Consider the following 19,454-nt stretch of genomic DNA (forward strand, 5'->3'; position numbering starts at 1 on the left):
AAAGCTGGGTAATGGATGCTGGATGGAGGGGAAAAAAAAGCTGTTCACTGCAGCTACCATATCCACCTTACTAATGAGGATGCTGCAGCTCAGAGACAGGATATAGATTGTTCAAAATGATACAGATAGTAAGTAAGGAGACAGGGATTTGAACCTTCATTGTCCAGCTCCAAAGACCGGAAACTTAGTTACTGTGTGATATTGACTTCCATGATTACTTGTGCAGTATTTTGATGAATTTAGAAACAAAATCATAATCTGGCTGCTTAAGGTCAGGGTGGGGTCAGAGCACACCTGAGACACTCGTGCCCAGTGCTTCCTTCCAGGATGGTGATCATCCAGTTGCTTTGTATCTTTCTACCCACATGAGTGACATGTCAAGAGCAACCCTGACACCAGAGAATGACAAGGGCAGCTTGGAAAAAAGAGAAGACGCTTCAAACACACAAGTTATAACAATATCTGATATTTATTGGTGGCTTCTCATGTGCCAGGCATTGTGCTCAATTTCTGGTGACTGCCCGTGGAGGTGGGCGCAGGTGCTGCCCTGTGTTACAGATGAAAGAACTGAAGCCCAGAGAGGTGAAGGTCCTTGCCAAGATCACACACCCATCTCAGGTGGAGCCAGTTTAGGTTGAATCTGACTCCAGAGCCAGCCCTTAATCACACACTCTGATGCCTGTATCACAGTTCTTCTGCAGCCACAAGGGAATTTTCATGGTACCCACAGAGATCAAAACTGTAGAAAGTGAATGTGCTGATGATGTAACTCTGAGTCTTAAAGGAGCCAAGTAAGGCTGATGCCTCCAGCTGACATTCTCAAGGCATTTCCCAGGGTGTTTGCTGGGGAAAGACTGAGCAGCCATGGCTGAGGCCCAGTGTGCAGCCTGGAAACCTGCTAAATATTCTTCCCATTGTGATTTCAACCTCAGTCTTGGGTTTATAATTATTTTACATGGTAAAGGATGTCACCATTGGTGAAAATAAATCCAACCTTTAAGTAGACACTTAGGTTTGAAAGAATGTTCCATTAGGAAAATGCTCATGATACACTGTTAGTGTTTTTTATAATGTAAACTGCAAAGCTATATATATAGCAAGATCCAAGTGTTGTTTCTTTAAAAAAGATAACCAGACATATAAAAGACCAAAGGAATAAACAAAAAGACTAACCCTGGGGGTTAGTACTCTGGATTATTTTTGTCTTCTCATTTGTGAATTTCTATACTTTCCGAATTTTCTATAATGAAGTATGTTATATTCATAATTTAAAAGTTATTAAATTTTTAACAAAGGTTTCTGAGTGTAAGAGGCATAAGACTTCCGTAATAACCTCAAGCGTTGTTCTTCTTTCAACCTTCTTTCTCCGTTTATTTATTTATTCATTCAATAAACATCCACTGATTTCTGCCGTGCAGGGCTCTCGCTTAGAGTTGATCAGATTCCCTGGAGGCACTCCCTGTGCAGTGGGTGGGCCGACAGACGAACAGATGCTCAGACATGAATGATCCCACTAGACGTGAGCCCCCTGAGGACAGGGCCCTGCCTGGTTCATCTCCGTATCCCAGGACCTGGGATGAGGTCTGAAACAGAGTTAGGAGCTCTGGAAATATTTATGAAGAAATGGGTGAAGTCAGGGAGACACGGTTTCCAATCCCAACTCATTCAATTCTAGTTTCCACTTCTGCAAAATTGGGGGATAATACCTACCTTATGGCGCTGTTTGAAGGCTCAACTAGTGTGCAGAAATCTTTTTGTATAATGCCTGGAAATAGCAGTAGGCTGTCGACAAAGAACAGAAATTATTTATTTCCAATTGGGTAGATTAGGATGGTTACCTAATAGGAAGAGGACAGGGGAGAGGGGCAGAGAAGGAGCTAGACTACTTATAATAGCCCATGATTTGTAGACCTGACTTGGAAACCAGGCGAATATTTTACATAATCATATGTTAAACATGTTAAATGTTTAGAAAAGAAATTCCAAATATCAAAAGCAAAATAAACAAAAAGCTAACTTATGGCAAGTTGGTGATAAACACATGGAAAAGAATTACCCCAAATGACTAAAACACAGTACTTTTGACTGTCCATCCCTAATAAGATATTCCCTCAAGGCAAAGCAAAAGTAAATAAACTGCAAAGAAAAAAAATCAATAGCTGTATTGTTGGTGGCATCAGTGTTCTTATCTGACAGTGTTATGTGGAAGTAGGACTCAGCATATGAGTATCTCTTTCCCCGGGAACTGGGGAGAAAGGACATACGGCATGGGAGAAAGGATATGCAGATGTAAGGTGGATGAGGCTAAGTAGAAACACTGTAACCCTAAATTTAAATTAGAAGTGTCAACAGAGACTCACAGTTTGAAAATAAAGTAATGGACTCTTTTTTTTTTTTTTAGCAGTTTTAGGTTTATAGAAAAATTGAGCAGAAAACACCGAGAATTCCCATATACCATTTCATCTCCCCCTGCAGTTTCCCCATTATTAACATCTTGCATTAGTGGGGTACATTTGCTACAATTGATGAGCCAACATTGATACATAATTATGACCCAAAGTCCATAGTTGATTTCACTCTCCGTGCTGTACATTTTAAAGGTTTTGACAAACTTATAATGACATGTAATCCAGCACTGTAGCATCATACAGGCTAGTTTTAGCACCCTAAAAAATACCGTGTTCTGCCTATTCATCTCTCCCTCCCCACCAACTCCTGGCAACCACTGATCTTCTGTCTCCACACTTTCGGTTTTTCCAGAATGTCATATATTTGGAATCATCCAGTATGTAGCCTTTTCAGATTGACCTCTTTCACCTAGCAATATGCATTTAAGGCTCCTTTATGTCTTTTTAGAGCTTGATACCTCATTTCTTTTTACCACTGAATAGCATTCCATTGTGCAAATATACTACAGTTTGTTGATCCATTCACCTTCTAAAGGACATCTTTGTTGCTTCCAAGTCTTGGCAGTTATGGCTCACTCTGTATTCTATCTTTAAGAAAACAAATGTCTTCCCTAGCTCTGTCCACTGAAAATGCCCAGAAACAATGACCAACTCAATGACAATGAGCATCACTCAAATCTTGACTGTGGTCCCTAAAAACCACTCCCCACTCGAAGAAACCAGGGCTCCTTGGAGAAATGGCTGATTCCAGGTCTGGGGCAGAAAATGTCCAAGACAAATCTGGGACATCTTGCTAGTCCTGAAAGCAAGGAAGTTATCAAAGTCTACTAAGGTCAAAAGGCTGCAGGATCCAATGCAAAGAACCTCACTCTAGCCGAGTGGGATCATTTGAGCATCAATAAGAATAATGATTGCAGGGGATTGAAACACACCAAATCACATTAAACCCTCATGTTCATAATGACAGTAAAAAAGAACTCAATAAAAAATAACTCCAAGGATGTCAGGAAACCAACTCATTATTTGAGAACTGTTAAATAATCAAGTCTTTGTACCACCTGTGTTGTATATACAGTGGATATTGTACTGTACCTCAGGGTAACTAAAGAGTTGATGAAGAGAATTTTCCCGTTTACAAGTATTCCAGCTAATAAATGAAGAAGGAAGACAGAATTAGAATATCATCATCTCGCGTCCTCTAAGGAAATAATGAGCCTGGGCAAAGCACATCGATGACTGCCAACTTCACCAAAAGAGAGCTCACAAGATGTTATGGGCCTCCTGATGGAAGAACACAATACCTCCTGTGAAGTATTATGGCCAAAAATCGAACCTGAATCCGATCAAGACTTAGATCTAATTACAGGAAATACAGAAGACAGAGGAACATGTTAAAGGACCCCACAGGAATACAATCCAGATTGAGGGAAACTTTACAGGACAAACCACCAGGTTCCTTCAACAAATAAATGACAAGGGTAGAGACGGAGGGAGGGGAGGGCACTCTAGATTAAAAGAGACTTAAGAGTCATATATGGACTTTTTTACTAGGTGCAAAAAACATTTATGAGACAGCCAGGGAAATGTAAACATTGACTAGATATGTGTGCTGATAATAACTTACCCACCATGGTAGTATCATACAGAATAGTTTCAGCACCCTAAAAATCCCCTGTGTTCTGCCTATTCATCAGGTGTGATAATGGTATTATGGATATAATCTTGTTTTTTAAAAGATGTTCTTATCTTTTAGAAAGATACACTGAAGTAGCTATAGTTGAGATGTTACAGTATCTGGGATTTGCTTTAAAATAATCCAGTGGGAGATAGAAATTGGGATGGGATGTAGATGCAACAAGATTGGGCATGAGTTATAATTGTGGATGCCGGGTGATAAGTACATTATTCTCTCTACTTTTACATGCATTTGGAATTTTACATAATTTTTTAAAGTTTACCAAAAGTAAAAATATAAATTCTTTTTAATAAAGGCAGAGGCAACCCAGGATCTCGTGTGCCTCTGATGTTTTTATGTTGTCACTTCTTTGTGTAAAATATGGCCTGAGTAGCAACTTTCTTCCCTTCTTCCTTCCAAGTGCCTGTTGGTGAGTTGGTTCTAACCTGCCTGAGCAGGGGTGAGGAGGGGCCACCTGTGATGCCCCCTCCCCCCATCAGCCTGCACCCTGGGAAGGACCACCGACCATCAGGCAGAGGGAACCAAGCTGGGTTTGAGCCCTAGCACTGCAGCCAACTTTGCTTAAGTGAGGAAGGAGAATTATCACCCCCACCACCATCTGGGCAGGCTCCTCTCTGGGTCCCGTGCAGTGTTGGGGACATCAACCAGGTGGATAAAAGCAGAATCATGTAGTGATTGAGAGCCTGGGTCCTTATATGAGTACCTTCCCCATAAGGCTGGTGTGTGGATTCAGGGTGAGAATGTGTGTAAACCACTGTGCTCAGTGCCAGGCTGGAGTGGTTCCCAACAAATGGTGGTGATTTCTGCTGCTATTATTATTGCTATTATTTTATATTAATTATTCTATAGCTAGAATATAAAGTAGGGCTTTTCCTCTCAAAATTATTCCTTATATTTGCCTCGTTCCAAAGCAAGTTGTATTATGGGACACTGTCTCAATTATTTCATTGGACCAATAGAATGCTGTTTGGGGAAGACATATTAGCCTGAAATGACCTCACTGGGTGCTCATTTTGCTGTTAATCGCAATAAGCTGACAAATGGGCTAAAAGAGATAAAGTAATTTTGTGTAGCTATAGAATTTCTCCTGGGAGTGTGGCCTCATACGCACACACAGGGGTTGGATACTGTTGCAAACAAGCCTTTTACAGTTCACTTTATGATGCAATACAGAAACTGCAGATTATGAATTTGTATCTACAAGAATAAGTATAACCTAGTGGTGTAATGTTTGGCAAACAGGCATTTGTGGCTGGGATGATTACAGCACCAGACATAAATTTGTCTGTCAAACTACTTAGAGAGAAATGGGGGGAAGTGCTCTGGAAAGTGACGCTGGACATTTTGAAAAGCAGCTCAGTAAAGGCAAAGGACAGAAATTCAACAATGCAGACAAAGTACAGGCAACAAAAGCAAAAATAGATAAACTGGACCTCAAAATTGAACATTTCTATGCATCAAAGGAGACAATCAACAGAGTGAAAATGCAACTCACTGTATGGGAGAAATATTTGCAAATCATATATTCGATAAGGGATTAATATCCAGAATATATAAGGGACTCCTATAACTCAACAACAACAACAACAAAAATCCCACCAAGTGAGGAAAAGACTTAATAGACATTTCTCCAAAGAAGATATACAAATGTTCAATGAGCACATGAAAAAATGTTCAGCATTCCTATTCATTAGGGAAATGTAAATCAGAACCACAATGATACCACCTCATACCCATTAGGATGCTACTATCAAAAAAAAAAAAAAAAGAGCTGGGGGAGGGTGTAGTTCAAATGGTAGAGTGCATGCTTAACTTGCACGAGGTCCTGGATTCAATCCCCAGAACCCCCATTAAAAAAAACTAATAATAAATAAATAAATGACCTAATGACCACCCCTACCCCCTCCAAAAACAACAACAACAACAACAACAGAGGACATGGAGAAACTGGAACCTTTGTGCACTAATGGTAAGAGTGTAAATTGGTGCAGCCGCTGTGGAGCACAGTATGGCAGTTCCTCAAAAAATTAAAATAGAATCACCATATGATCCAGTAATTCCACTTCTGGGTATATACCCAGAAGACTCGAAAGCAGGGATTTGAAGAAACATGCTGATAGCTGCATTATTCGCCATAGCCAAGGGGTGGAAGCAACTCAGGTGTCCACTTCCAGATGAATGGATAACCAAAACGTGGTGTATACGTACAATATTATTCATTCTTAAAAAAGAAGCAATTTCTGACACATACTGTAACATGGATGAACCTCAAGGATATTATGTTAAGTGAAATAAGTCCCTCACAAATGGGCAAGTATGTATGATTCCGCCTAAAGGAGATACCTAGCGTAGTCAAATTCATAGAGACAGAAAGCTGGATGGTGGCTGCCAGGGGCTGCAGGGAGGAGAGAATAGGAAGTTATTGTTTAGTGGGGACAGAGTTTCAGTTTTGCAAGATGAAAAGAATTCTGGAGATGGATGGTGGTGATGGCTGCATAACAAACGTGAATATACTTAATGCCACTGTATGCTGTACACTTAAAAATAGTTAAGATGGTCAACTTTATGTTCTGTGTATTTCATCACAATTGAAAATAATCATAAAAAGGAAGAAATGTAAGTGAAGAGTTTGAGATTAAACTGTCTCAGAAACTGCAAGAAAAAAATCAATATTTATATTTACTATCTCTTTTTAACCCATTTATCAGGTTACTATTATAAATATACAAAATTATAATAAATATTGTGATTATAACTTTGCAGGTAATACCTAACTCAAAACATTAATATTTTAAGTAGGCATTTGACAGTCTCCTTGTCTTGAGTTTCTATACTCAAATTGGCCAAAAAACACACTTGAGGGTATCTTCTCATTAGGGGAATGCAGGGTACTTACTGCCCATCCCTTCTCACATATTCAGGGCATAACAGAATCATCTCCCATCACCACTGCCCCCCAGCCTGGCTCTCCTTTGGACAGCCTGGACTGTTCTGGGCTCCCACACAGCCTAGAACCCAGAGCTCAGGGCTCCAAGACTCCCACAAAGCCTGCCCTCCCTGTGATGGGACGTTTCCTAAACCCAGAGAACATTTAGTGTCTAAAAGGTTCTTCTTTGTGTTATGCTTCTTAATGTTCATTTATTTTTTAAAAATGAGTGTCTTAAGGAAATGATTGAAAACAGATTTTTAAAATTGCTCCTGTGCCCTAACACCCTCAAAACACAGTTTTCCTTTTGAGGGGTCCCCTCAGGGCTGCCATCTTCCATTTGCCCCCACAATGAGCTCCTTCCATGGGAGTCTCTGCTCAGGGGCAGCAGACAAGGGCTTGCAGCCTTAGGGATGGAATCCTGACAGTCACCACCACGAACTGGGTGCTTCTGACGAGGACCGGGCTCCTAACTAACGCCTCTTGTCCCCTTGCACTGTGTGAGCCCATCACAACGCCCCTAGGAGTTGCCTCTGTGGTTGCCATCAAGAATCCCCAGGTACATCAACTATACTTCAATTTAAAAAAAATGTTTTAAAGAATTCCCCAGAGAACAGCCTCTCCTTTCCTCACCCTCTCCCATCCCCCACCTCCAGGCCTCCTAGCTCCTCTCCCATCCCCAAGACCCTGCCGCCTCAGTTTCCCCACACCATTCCACCCTCCCCGAGAATCTAGCAAGCCCAAGGCTCCACCTGCACCTTCTCCAGCGTGGGTTGTGAGTCCAAGCTGTCTTCTCCTCCATGCTTAGCGCCCCGGGTAGAAGGGAAGGCAGTGAAGGCAGACGAAGGCAACAGGGTGATCATTCAGTACAGTCAGACTTGTCTCGTGCGGTGAGAAGTCATTTCTTGCCTTGAGTCCTCAGCTGGTCTACATGGGAGAGGCATACCTCCAACCATCAAGACAGCACAACTCAGATGGTGTTATATTCCAAGGGCACTTGTCCTCTCCCCATCTTACAGATCCCCTTCCATTGCCTTGACACTGAGGATGCCCTCCCCATCACTCCTTCCTCACACTGCAAGGAGATGGGAGAAGGGTGGGGAAGGCAGATAACCCATCTCAGTGTGATGGAGAAACACATGTTGCTGGAAACATGTAAGACAGAGACCTAGGAAACGAGGAAGGCTTCTGGGAGGTGGTGACGTTTACACTGAGACAGAAAGCATGAATAGGAGTAAGCTAGGAAAACGGAGTGGAGAAAGCCTGCCAGTCAAAGGGAACAGCCTGTTCAGAGCCTGTAGGCAGGAGAGTATGAGCTGCTTGAGAAGCTGAAATAAGGCCAATACACTTGGCGAGTAGCACAGCCTGCAAGAGAAGGAGGCAGGGATGAGGCCAGGGAGGTGGACACGGGCCAAGAGGACTTAGAGGCCACTGGGAGGATTCTAGACTTGGAGGATTTTCCTGGGTTTGGAAAAGCCTGAATTACCAAGCTCTTCCAGAGGAATAACTATGCCGGGCAGATTGTGTGGGCTGAAGTGGAGGTGGAAGCCAGGATGCCAAGTTGGAATTTTCTGGCTTTTCTGTGCCCTGGGGACAGTTGGAGGGCCGTCTGGATCCCACAGAACTCAACAACACTCCTGCTCACCATCCTTCTGAGGCTGCCCAGCAACCATAGGTGGCAGCATAAGGGCAGTGGATGCCAGCCTAGCTCTGCTGCTCAGTAACCATGAGCAAGGCACTTCCCCTCTGTGGGCCTCACTTTCCTCATCTGTACAATGGGTATCAATGCCAGCTACCTCACAGGCTTGTTTTAAGATGCCATGAGATCACAGATGTTGGAGACTTTACAAAGGGCCTGGGATAGTAAGTCCTCAGTAAAGGTTAATTATTATCATTACTCTTGTTGCTATGACTGATGTTTGCAGCCTGTCCTAACTCCTAAGCGCTGCTCCATCTGTTGCTTGCTAGACTGTTTCAAGGACAGACATTGCCAAGCCCCGGGACTGGGATGTTCTACTTTTTTGCATAAATGTGCATCTTGCATTCAGAACAGCCCCTCCTTCCACAGAGGGTCCAGCGGGGTTGCTCGGGGGACACATTCCAGAAAGAATAACTCTGTGTAACATGAAACCCTGAATCTGGAAACACAACCTCTCTGGGAAATTAGAGGATAAGGTCTGCTCTGCGGACCGCCCAACCTCATTCCATACAAAAGGGATATTGAAACCCAAAGGCCTCGTCATTTGGCCTCCGGCCTATGGTCTCGCCCCCTCACTGCAGCCAGAGAGATCTTCCTAAAAAACAAACTTGACCGTGGCACTATGCTGTTTAAACCCTCCCATGGCTCCCTACTGCCCTCAGCTTCAAGTCCACACTCCTCATCATGACCTATAATGTCCTGTGGTCAGGCTCCTGCCCACACCGGCAGCCACATCCTTCCTTTGACCCAGCCATATAGGCTTCTTTCCTGCTTCAGGAACTTTGCATATCCAGTGACCCTCCTGCCCCCTCTAAGAGGCCACTGCCAATTCTTCCACATTCAAAAGCCCACTGACCTTGTTGAACCTCCAAATAGCAATGGAAAGTAGAAATAGTAACCCCATTTTCAGATGAAGAAACTGAGGCCCTATGAACTACCACATGACTCCTGAAACTAAGCCTCAAGCCATGCCAGCCAGGCTCCAGAATCTTTGCACACCCAAGAGGAAGCACTTGTCTGTACCTCCATCATAACAGGAGAGTGGAGGGGGCTCAGATAAAAGGGCTGAACCAAGAAGAAGAGTGGGGCCAGTGTGGCACAGAGCAAAGGCATAGCCCTCATACACTTGTGGTCTAAGGCGATATTTGACCTCTATCAACCTCAGTTTTCTCATCTGTAAAGTGGGGCTACATAATAATACCTACCTCATAGGCACCTTGTGAACATTCAGGAATGACATACAGGAAGAACCTGTCATGTGGTGGATACTCAGTGGTTGGCATGACGCCGCCCTCCCTTGCTGCATCTGGGGAGGCTGCACCAGCCCAGACCAGCCCGTCCCAGACTAGACTTGCATCACCCGAGGTTAGGCTGCCGGGGCCTGGGAACCATCCCTGCCCTGTTTTCTGTTTTGGGTTTTGTGTTTCCCAGCGTTTCCTTTGGAAAAAGTCCAGCTTCCTCCCTGCTGGAAGGAGGCAGAAGGGGATTGTTCACGCCTGGGCCTGGATGCCCAGGGGAGCTATGTGGGGAGGTGACAAGAGCCTGGGGTTTGGGGTCCAGCCAATCCAGGTTTGAATCCAGGATCTGATACTTACAATGCTGTGTGACCCTGGGCAAGTGACTTCACCTCTCTGAGGTGCTGATTTCCCCACCTGTTAAAAGGTCTCATGGTTTCTACCTCAGGGGGTACTGGATGTAGATGGAGGGACTGGGATAAGAGAAGATTCTGGATGTACCTTCCCAGTGTACATACAGTGATTCCTTTGAGGGAGGGACTAAAGACCAGGGAAAGAAGCCATAGGCCGACAGCAGGAGTCACCTGGCAAACTGAAGAGGGTGGGTGTCCTGCCTGGGGCAGGGTGGGAGTGGGGGTTAACTGGGGGATGGAGGAAGGGCTCCAGATGATCAACACCCTGCTGGAATCGGGGTCTAAGATAATCAGACCTCTGATCTTTCAGGAGAAAAATCCGTATTTCCATACAAAATCTCATGATTAAAGTATGGTAAGGAGCACATACTCTATGACTCCACTTACATAAAATCCAAAAACAGACAAAATTCATGTATGGTGACAGAAACTGGACAGTGGTTTCCTTGGAGGAGGGGGTGGGTAGCACCTGGGAGGGGGCATGAGGAGAGATTCTGGGGCACTAAAGATTCCTTGATTGAGGTGTTGGGGGCATAAGTGTGTCCCCTTTGTAAATGTATGCTTTGTGCACTTCTCTGTATGTATATCATACTTCAATAAAAATGCTAAAATAATTTTAGAACAAATAAATCAAGACTGTGGTGCTGGGAGGAGAGACAGCAAATGTGGGCCAAACTGAACACACCTGCAGGCTGCATCCTACACACCAGGTGGACACCTGAGACAGGGGCATAGGTGCTCCTAGCCCCTGCCACCCTGGACTGGTTTCTGGCCCTTAGGGAGCACCCCTGCTTCCTAAGCCACACAGGAGAAACTCCCATCCTGCCCACCCCAGCCACCTTGTCCAGAGAGGGCTGCGGAGTCACACCTCCATCCAACCTGCCCCTCTGCCAGAGTCTGCTGAGCTCAAATTCCAAAGAAATCGGTTTATCCTGCCACTTGAATGATAACATGCCGCCCAAAAAACTCACCCTTATTTATTATTCATTGTGCTCCACCAAGAATACCCAGAGGACAGTAACCAAAAGGAAGGCAGAATTCTGTTTCCAAAATAAGCCTTCCTAGAATCTGCATTCCACCAAGCTTTCCTCCCAGCCCTGAGCAACTCCGCACAGCAGACCCAAAGGCTGCAAACTCATTTGGCGGCCTCCGCAGTGCCTACGAGTCAGGGGGTGGTGGTCTTCTGTGGGACTGCCTTGGCTCCACCCCTCTGCCTGGTCCAGATATCTCGGTCTTATTTTTATTTTCACTCTCATTCTTTTCTGAGGGCCAACAGAAGACGCACATGCCTCCTATATAAAGCGGCACTAGCCAAAACAAATGCACATCAAATGCATTTATTTGCACAGACACTCATAAAAACTTTACTAGACACCAAATAATTACAGGAAGAGGCAAACCTCCAACTCTGCTGATGCCCAGCTTTTGAAGTGGATTTAAGATAAAGATCAAATAGGATGGGCTCTGGCCCCCACATCACACCCAGCCCCCTTCCCCAGCCATGGACCCTCAGGGTGGAGACCAATGAACTTTCCTGCTTTTGTGAATTTGTGTCCAATTCATATAAAATGTCTTTCTGCAAGTTATTCTTAGTGTCCTAATGGGGCTTTTATGGCTGCAAATATGGTTCTTGGCCTTTTCTTTGTTCTGGCTCCGGTCCTTCGTTGGGGAAGCCCCTGGTTCTACATGGACTGCTGAAATAACCCAGCCCATCCATTTGGCAAGAAATGCAGAGATTCTTGAGGAAAGTGCCTTTTAAAAAATATATATAAACGGCACCTTGAGAGTCTCACATGGTCACTTTTGATGCATTGGGTTGAAGCCCCTAATTCTGTGGCCTTCCAAATACCCCCAGCCCAGACACCACAGCCAGAGGCAGTGGCAAAGGCAGAGGCTGGCTGTGCTGGATGTCTGGGCACTGCTGAGGCGGTCTCCTGTCCCAGCCCACAGCTGCCTAGCCCTGAGTTCCACCTGCCCCAAAGGAAGATAGATTACCGAGCTCAAACATGTCTGGTTCCCCTTAGTCTCTGGTTGGAAGAGGAGGAGGCAGCTGTGATTTCCCCAAGTCCTGAGGACTCCCTTTCATCCAAGTATTTGAGTAGAGACTTACTATGTGCCAGGCACTGTGGTGAGCATTTATATTTCATTTTCACAAGGACTCTATGCTATTATGCCCACTTTACAGATGAGGAAGCTGCCGTACAGAGAAAGGGCAGGACTTCCCAGAGGTCCCACAGCCAGATGCCGAACCAGATCTGAACCAGATCTGGATGACCCTCTGAGACCTGCTCTTGAACCCACTTCTAACCACTGCCTACCTGGTGAAAAACCTTAGCCCTGGGCCACCTGGCCAGCGCACTGGCCCTCTCCAGCCCTGAGGGCTCTCAGCAGCCTTTGTAGCTGATCTCCTGACCCAACAGAGAGGAATCCCATGACTAATGACCTGGACCTTGTGCTGAAAAGTCATGAGTCTGTGGCCAGAGACCCCACCAGCTGGTTGAGAGTGGAGCTGGGCCGCAGAGAGGACAGAAGAACTTTGCTGGGGTTGGGCAGGCCCCACTTTGCACACACAGACACAGCAGCACACTGTCTCAGAGCCACACACACTGTGCCTCACCAGCAAGCTCCGACTAAAATCCTTTCCCCTGCCACCTCAGCCTCAAAAACCCCAGATGGGAGAGTGAGACGCTACTCCCACCACTGCGTCAGAGGGATCCCAGCTTGGACCTCCCCAGTCATTCCTCTCTGTGGACCTCCCCAGGGCTCAGCGCCTCTGAGCTCTCTGCTGGCACATGAAGACCACAGACACTTTTCCCTGGGCTGTGGGAAGGGGGCCAGATTACTTATCACATACACTCATCTCTCTGATGGCTAAGAAGGGGCCCGAGCCTTTGACTCACGTGTCCTGGGGTCAAGTACACCAGGATCGGGGAGGGAAGTGTGGTTACCGCTGGCTCCGAAGCCCAGGACACTCGACCTCTTTCAGTGCCCCCCTGTTCCACTTCCTGAGCACCCAGGTCTCCGAACACCAGGCTGCATCCTGGAAATAGCAGACCTTGGCCTGGGTCTTTCCTTGCAGCAGCTCTGGTCCAGTCTGGCTGCCCCCTACCCAAGGATCTGAGGAGCTCTAGGGCCAAGGATGGGCGGGCAGCACCGAACAGGTCTGGGCACTCTGGCAGCCCTGACTCTCCCTCCTGGCAGGGTGGAATCTCGGATCCATGCGGCTCGGTGCTGGCGCCTTCACATTGCGCCCTATACTCCATCCCTGCCCAGAATTCTCGCTTTCAGCTGGGGTTGTGAACAAGGAGGGGATCCCGTGGCTTGGCTCTGGACAGAAGCAGGACCCTCCAGGATGCACAGGGCTCTGATACCAGGAGGGGGTCACAGGGTTGTGTTCCCAGGCAGCTAGTTGCACAGGCAGGCGCCGAGAGGGCAAAGCCTTGAGAGGAGCCAAGAGGGGTAGGGAAGAGCTCTGGAGATGGGCGCCCGCAGGATTGCGGGAGCTGAGACTACCGCCCTAGAGCTTCCATCTCGATTTTTGCTTCTTCCCAAGCAATTCCAAACAGCCGACTCGGTCTCTCCTTATGTGGAGAAAATCCAAAGCTCTTTCTGACGCTTTAGTCCGAGTCTAAGAGAATCCCGGATCGGCCGGAGCGCCCGGGTAAGGTCGGCCGCCAGCGTTGTGGGTCCGGGGTCGCCCCGGGGAATCGGCGGGTCCCGGATCGCACCAGCTCCTGCCTGGCGGAGAGAGGTGCCGCTCGGTGCCTACGAGCAACACCCGACTTCTGGCCTAGGCCGCGGTTCTACCGTCCAGTCCGCCACGTTTTCAGCAGGGAAAGCGGTCGGGAGGCGCAGGAGCCGTGATTGTGCTCGAAAGAGATCTGGGGCCTCGGAGCGCGCGTGCGAAGGAGCCGGACCGCCGCTGATTCCGCTGCGGGGAATGAGGGACCCAGGAAGCCGAGACAAAGAGCAAGGAACAGGACCTATGGGGTGATCCAGAGTGTGGCGTTGGGGTGGGGTGGAGGGTTAATGTACAGTGAACGGTGAGGACGTGGAGAGGGGATACCAAGTTTGTGGTCTGAGCAGCCCCACTTCCAGACCAGAGAAAGCAGCCCGATGCTTGGGTCCCGGCCCCGCACCTCCGCAGCCGCAGGTGGCTCTGAGCATCACCCTTGGCCCTTCTGATGTCGGCCCTGGTGATGTGGGCAGGAGCACGGGGTGAAGTGCCCTGATTCTGTGCGCACCAGGACAGAGAGCCGTGGCACCCTAGGGAGGGCGCCAGCACGTCCTCCTGCCTAGACACCTGGGTTTCGGGCGGCTGGGGACCGCAGCCGACTTGGCTCTGGACGCCAGCCAGAGGATCAGAGAAGCCTCAGAGGCCGGGCCACAGAGGCCCCCATTCTGCCAAAGGGAAGAGAAGTGTGAAGAAAGAGTCCCGGGCACAGGGAAGGTGGGGAGTGAGACACAAGGGGTGGGGTTGGAATGCTGTACTGAGAATTTGGAGTCTGGTGTGGTTCTGCAGAGCCTGTGATGGAAGGAGGGTTCCTAAGTGCTTTCTGAAGAAGACGAGGGTCTGGGCTTGGTATTAGGACCCTCTCGCCTACGGGCTGTCGCCCGACAGCGGATGCAGGGACGGAGTGCTGCCAGCAGAGGGCAGAATGCGCCCAGTCCGTCCGCCAGCTCTGCGCCAGGTTCTGAGCTGCCCGGCTCTGCGCGCCTGAACCTTGTCCGCCGGGCTTCTCCCGGCAGCAGTCGAGCCCCCGCCCCAGATGTCCGGTGAGGGCGACCCAGGCCCAGACGCAGGCCCAGCCTCCGGAGCTCAAGGCCTGGGGTTTCCAGGCTGCACAAGAACGGGAGCCAAGGGTGTGTGAGAGAAAACCCATATCCACTCATCCACCGTCCTGGATACAGACACACAAAGACGCCAAGAAATACACGGAGACACAAAGACACACACACACAACCCGAAAAACTCTGAGGCACACAGGGACACAGAATCGTAACAAGTCGTAAGTACACACAGACACATAAAGGTGACACGAAGACACAGAAACAGAAAAGGGTCCCAGACACAATACAGAGGATGGGAGACATACAAAGACCTCCGCACCCGCATAGAGTGACACATTCACAGGGACACACAAAAGACCTATAAAAACACGGAAGATTCGGAGGCATGGAAGGCCTAGGAGATTAACAGCCAGACACACACACGGATGCAGGGGAATCGGACACAGATTCACAGATTCACACGCTTGGAGCCCAGACAGTCGCAGGGTCGCAAAAATATTGTATGTGCACAGAGACACGGGTGCACAGGCATTTAAGAGCCTCAGAGGCAGGAGCATCGACACGCACAAACACAGAGAGATTCACCGACACACACGCAGGTACTGGGGTGGGACGGGAGCCTCTAATCCTGCACAAAGCCGGGCCCCTCCGCGGGGCCCCGGGGCACAGGGGGCCACTTCTGACCAAGCTTCCCGCAGACTCCAAATCCAATCCGCCCTCTCGCCTCCAGCGGGGTCAGGGGACCCGCCTCTCATGCCCTCCGCCCCCGCCCCGCTCCGCACCGCTGCTCCGCGCCGCTGCTCCGCTCCGGGAGGGGCCGGGGCTGCCGCGCAGAGGCTCGCGGGGGTCAGCCTACGCCTGCCGCAGGGCTGCATCAGCCCCTCTGCTCCTGGGCGAGCGGCGCCTCCGTGGGGACCCCGGGGGCCAAAGACACAGCCGGCCAGGGTGCGGAACACTGCAGCCCGACGCAGCGGCCTGCGCACGGAGTTCGGGTGCCAGGCCCGATGGGTGCCAGGCCCGGCATGCGCCCCAGTCGGCCGCTCGGTCTCGCCGGCTTTTCGCTTTCCAATGCCGAGGCCCACTCTGTCCAGGCCGGCTAGGGCGCTGTCCCTGCGGGGCGCGGCCTACCGACCCCTGGCCCGGTCCTTCCACCATCAAAGGTCGCCTATCGCAGCAATCAATCCGGTTTCTTTCGAACAGCCGAACGCACGTCGTCCCGGGCCTTCAGTCAGCGCGCGACCCTGGGGCCACCACCCCCTACCCATGCCCTTCACTCCCAACCCTACGAGGCTAGGTTCTCGTCCATTGCCCCTACCCCTAACGGAGATCCCTTTCTCACACCTAATCGTCCTCTAAAGTCTACGTCGCCTGAACCCGGGCCTCACCTTTTTTTTGGCCTGCCCATTGCCCGGTGGGCATCCTTGATCCCGGGACCCCTCTCGGATCTTCGTTCACCCCTCCACCCAACGTCTGCCACGCTTGAAGGTTTCCCGGACCTTCACCGCAAATCCGGGGCCAAATTCGCTCCCCAGCCCGGGCCAGAGCCCTCTTTGGCAAGTCCTGGACCAGGAGCCCTCCCCTCCTGCCGGCCCCCGTCCCTCAATCCCAACTGACAGCCCTCTCCACGGTCCAAACCGGCCCTGGGAAGGAGCCTCCACCCGGGGGACGCCAACTTAGCCCAGTGCAACCTACCTCGGCCGACAGTCGGGGTCCCTGGGCGGCCACTCCCGGCCGGCGCCGTCCCCTGGTGGAGCCACTGCGCTCCTGGCCGTCCGTGCAGTCTGGCCTCGCTCGGGGCGACTCCTGTTAGCACTGAAGCTTTACAAAATATTAATAATAAAGAAGGCAAGAAAGAAAAAAAGAAAGCCTTCATTCCCTAACTCCCAAATCAATTTTTCAAGGGGGTGGGGCAGAAGGATTTGTTTAGAAGGCAACCTAAACTTCTGCGAGGGGCCAGCGGGGAGCCCGCCCTGGCCGGGGCGCCTCGGCCCGCGCTCCGGAACGGGAGCGGCGCGGGTCGCAAGCCGGGGGCGCGGGGAGCCCTCCCGCGGGCGGGGGGGCAGCGACGGCACTATTTGACGTGGAGCCGCCGGCTCATCCCGGCGCAGGGATACGAGGCGCACCAATGAGTTCAAATGTCAGGAAGTTTGAGGAGGGGTGAGGCGGCTCCCGGCCGGAGTATCCCTCCGCCGCCAGCCCCAGCTCTAAACCGAGCGGCTCCTCGGGCGCACCATGGCACTGGAGTAGTGCGGGGAGCGCTCCTGGAGCCCAGCGGCCCGCTGCGCCCCGCCCGGGACCCCGCTGCGCCGCCCGCACCCCCCCACCCAGCCCGCGGGGCCGCCCCTGCACCCCCGCCCCCTCCCCCGCCCGCCGCCGCCGCCGCCGCCGCCACCGCCGCTGCCGCCGCCGTCTCCTCCCCGCGGCTTCGTCTGCCGCCGCCGCCGCAGCCCGGCTCCCGGGCTGACAAGCAGGTGACAGAGGAGCCGGCGCGTGTGGCTACAAGTGCCCGGGAGAGCGCGGCGCGGACCGCAGCCGCCCCCGCCCGCCCGCACGACGCCGGGGCCCGGGGCTAGCGCGTCGCCGCTCCGCGCTCGCCGGGGGCAGCCTGCGGCCCCAGCCGCAGCCCCAACCCCGGGGGGCCGCGCCTCCCCGGCTCCGGGGCCGCGGCGGCGGGAAGCGGGCAGGCGGGCGGGCGGGCGGGCGAGCATCCTGGCCAGCGGGGCCCACAGCGCGCCCCGCATCCCATGGATATAGCAACAGGTCCCGAGTCGCTGGAGAGGTGCTTCCCCCGCGGGCAGACGGACTGCGCTAAGATGTTGGACGGCATCAAAATGGAGGAGCACGCCCTGCGCCCCGGGCCCGCCACTCTGGGGGTGCTGCTGGGTGAGTGCGAGTCGGAAAGCCCGAGTGGTCACGGGCAGGGGACAGGGGCCTCGTCCCGAAGTGGACACAGGCGTCCAGGCCAACGGATAAAGGCAATGGTTTGCAGAACATGGGGACGTGGGGGACAGAGAGAGAAGACTCCTGGAGTTACCACCAGAGGGGCAGCAGGCACCCCTAGACAGGCATCCTGAGGGGATAGAGGTACGCAGGGACACCACCTAGAAGGAGGGAGGGCAGGACAGCTCCAGACACCACCCCCCATTCTCACCGGGCCTCGGTTCTAGAGCTGCCACTCCAGGCGAGAGGTAGGAGGCGGGTGGCAGGGGTGATGGAGGACCCAAGTAGTCACCTTGGCAAGCTTGGGAGTGGTGTCAGGTCACTTGGGGAGGGGGAGTCTCTAAGAGGAAAATGTTTCTGGGGCACCCAAACCACAGGTTTTGGGGAGATGGGGGACAGAAGACAAGGAATGCCACCGTGGGGCGTGTCAGCGAGCGGCGCCTTAGCCTCACCTCGTCTGTCTCGGTCCCAGCCGGCTGCCCCGCGCCGTACTCGTTTTCTTATGTATTAACATCAAGCGTTGAATCTCCAGAGAAGGGGAGAGCGCAACGCCGAGCCAAGCCTCGAGGCCCGAGGCCTCTCTGCGCCAGAGTCCGCGGACTGGGACGAACTAGTTGAGGCTGCCCGGCCCCTGGCGTGGCAGCTGGGGAAGCGCCGGCGGCGAGCGGCGCGCCCGGGCTGCCTCGCCTTTCGGACCGTGGCTGTGGGCACCGCGCGACCCGGACACCGGGCCGGGCTGGTCCGCGCTAACGACCTGGCTCTTGCCCTATGCGCTGCAGGCTCCGACTGCCCGCATCCCGCCGTCTGCGAGGGCTGCCAGCGGCCCATCTCCGACCGCTTCCTGATGCGAGTCAACGAGTCGTCCTGGCACGAGGAGTGTTTGCAGTGCGCGGCGTGTCAGCAAGCTCTCACCACCAGCTGCTACTTCCGGGATCGGAAACTGTACTGCAAACAAGACTACCAACAGTAAGCGCCTCTCGTCCTCCTTCTTCCCTGCCGCCTCCCGGCACTCGAGCCCGGCGGCCCCCCCTGCCAGGCCAGCCTGCGTCCGCCCTGCCGCCGGCCCTGCGCGCCGCTGGGCCTTGTCAGCTCCGAGAACTCCGCGGGTTGCGTGTCGCCCGGCAGGGCAGGACCACCGCAGCCCGGCCAACACTGGTAGGGTGGCCGGGAGCCTCCGGCAGCCCCTAGTTGCCATCCTTTGTCTGGGAAACCTGTGCTGGGCCGCTCAGTTGGGGTTTGGGACAAGGCCCTGGGCGGACTCGGGGGGATTCAATGCTGTGTTTGTGGGACAGGGCCTGGCCCCACTGAGTCCTGATTTGGGGATCAAGAATTGATGTTCAAATGAA

At 51.5% G+C, this 19,454-nt stretch overlaps 1 protein-coding gene and 1 long non-coding RNA gene across 3 annotated transcripts in view; one reads left to right on the forward strand and one right to left on the reverse strand.

The window, feature by feature from the left end:
• Positions 1-468: 468 nt before the first annotated feature.
• LOC105092619 (uncharacterized) lies at positions 469-17,083 on the reverse strand. Of its 2 annotated transcripts, none has more exons than XR_837469.3 (4): positions 16,861-17,083; positions 7,789-7,976; positions 1,711-1,782; positions 469-1,583 (listed from the first exon to the last, which is right to left on the reverse strand). It is a non-coding gene; the product is annotated as an uncharacterized LOC105092619 (long non-coding RNA). The 2 variants fall into 2 exon arrangements; XR_004136385.2 differs by having other exon boundaries at positions 7,783-7,976.
• Positions 17,084-17,866: 783 nt separating this feature from the next.
• Positions 17,867-19,454, forward strand: part of LMX1B (LIM homeobox transcription factor 1 beta) — a 78,717-nt gene continuing 77,129 nt past the window's right edge. The window contains exons 1-2 of the mRNA XM_031450478.2: positions 17,867-18,051; positions 18,888-19,074. Of these exons, the coding sequence (XP_031306338.1) occupies positions 17,913-18,051; positions 18,888-19,074 (326 nt within the window). The 5' untranslated portion in view covers positions 17,867-17,912. The remainder of the gene's footprint in view (positions 18,052-18,887; positions 19,075-19,454) is intronic.

This window comes from Camelus dromedarius, chromosome 10, assembly GCF_036321535.1.
Source record: "Camelus dromedarius isolate mCamDro1 chromosome 10, mCamDro1.pat, whole genome shotgun sequence".
Lineage (NCBI taxonomy): Eukaryota > Metazoa > Chordata > Mammalia > Artiodactyla > Camelidae > Camelus > Camelus dromedarius.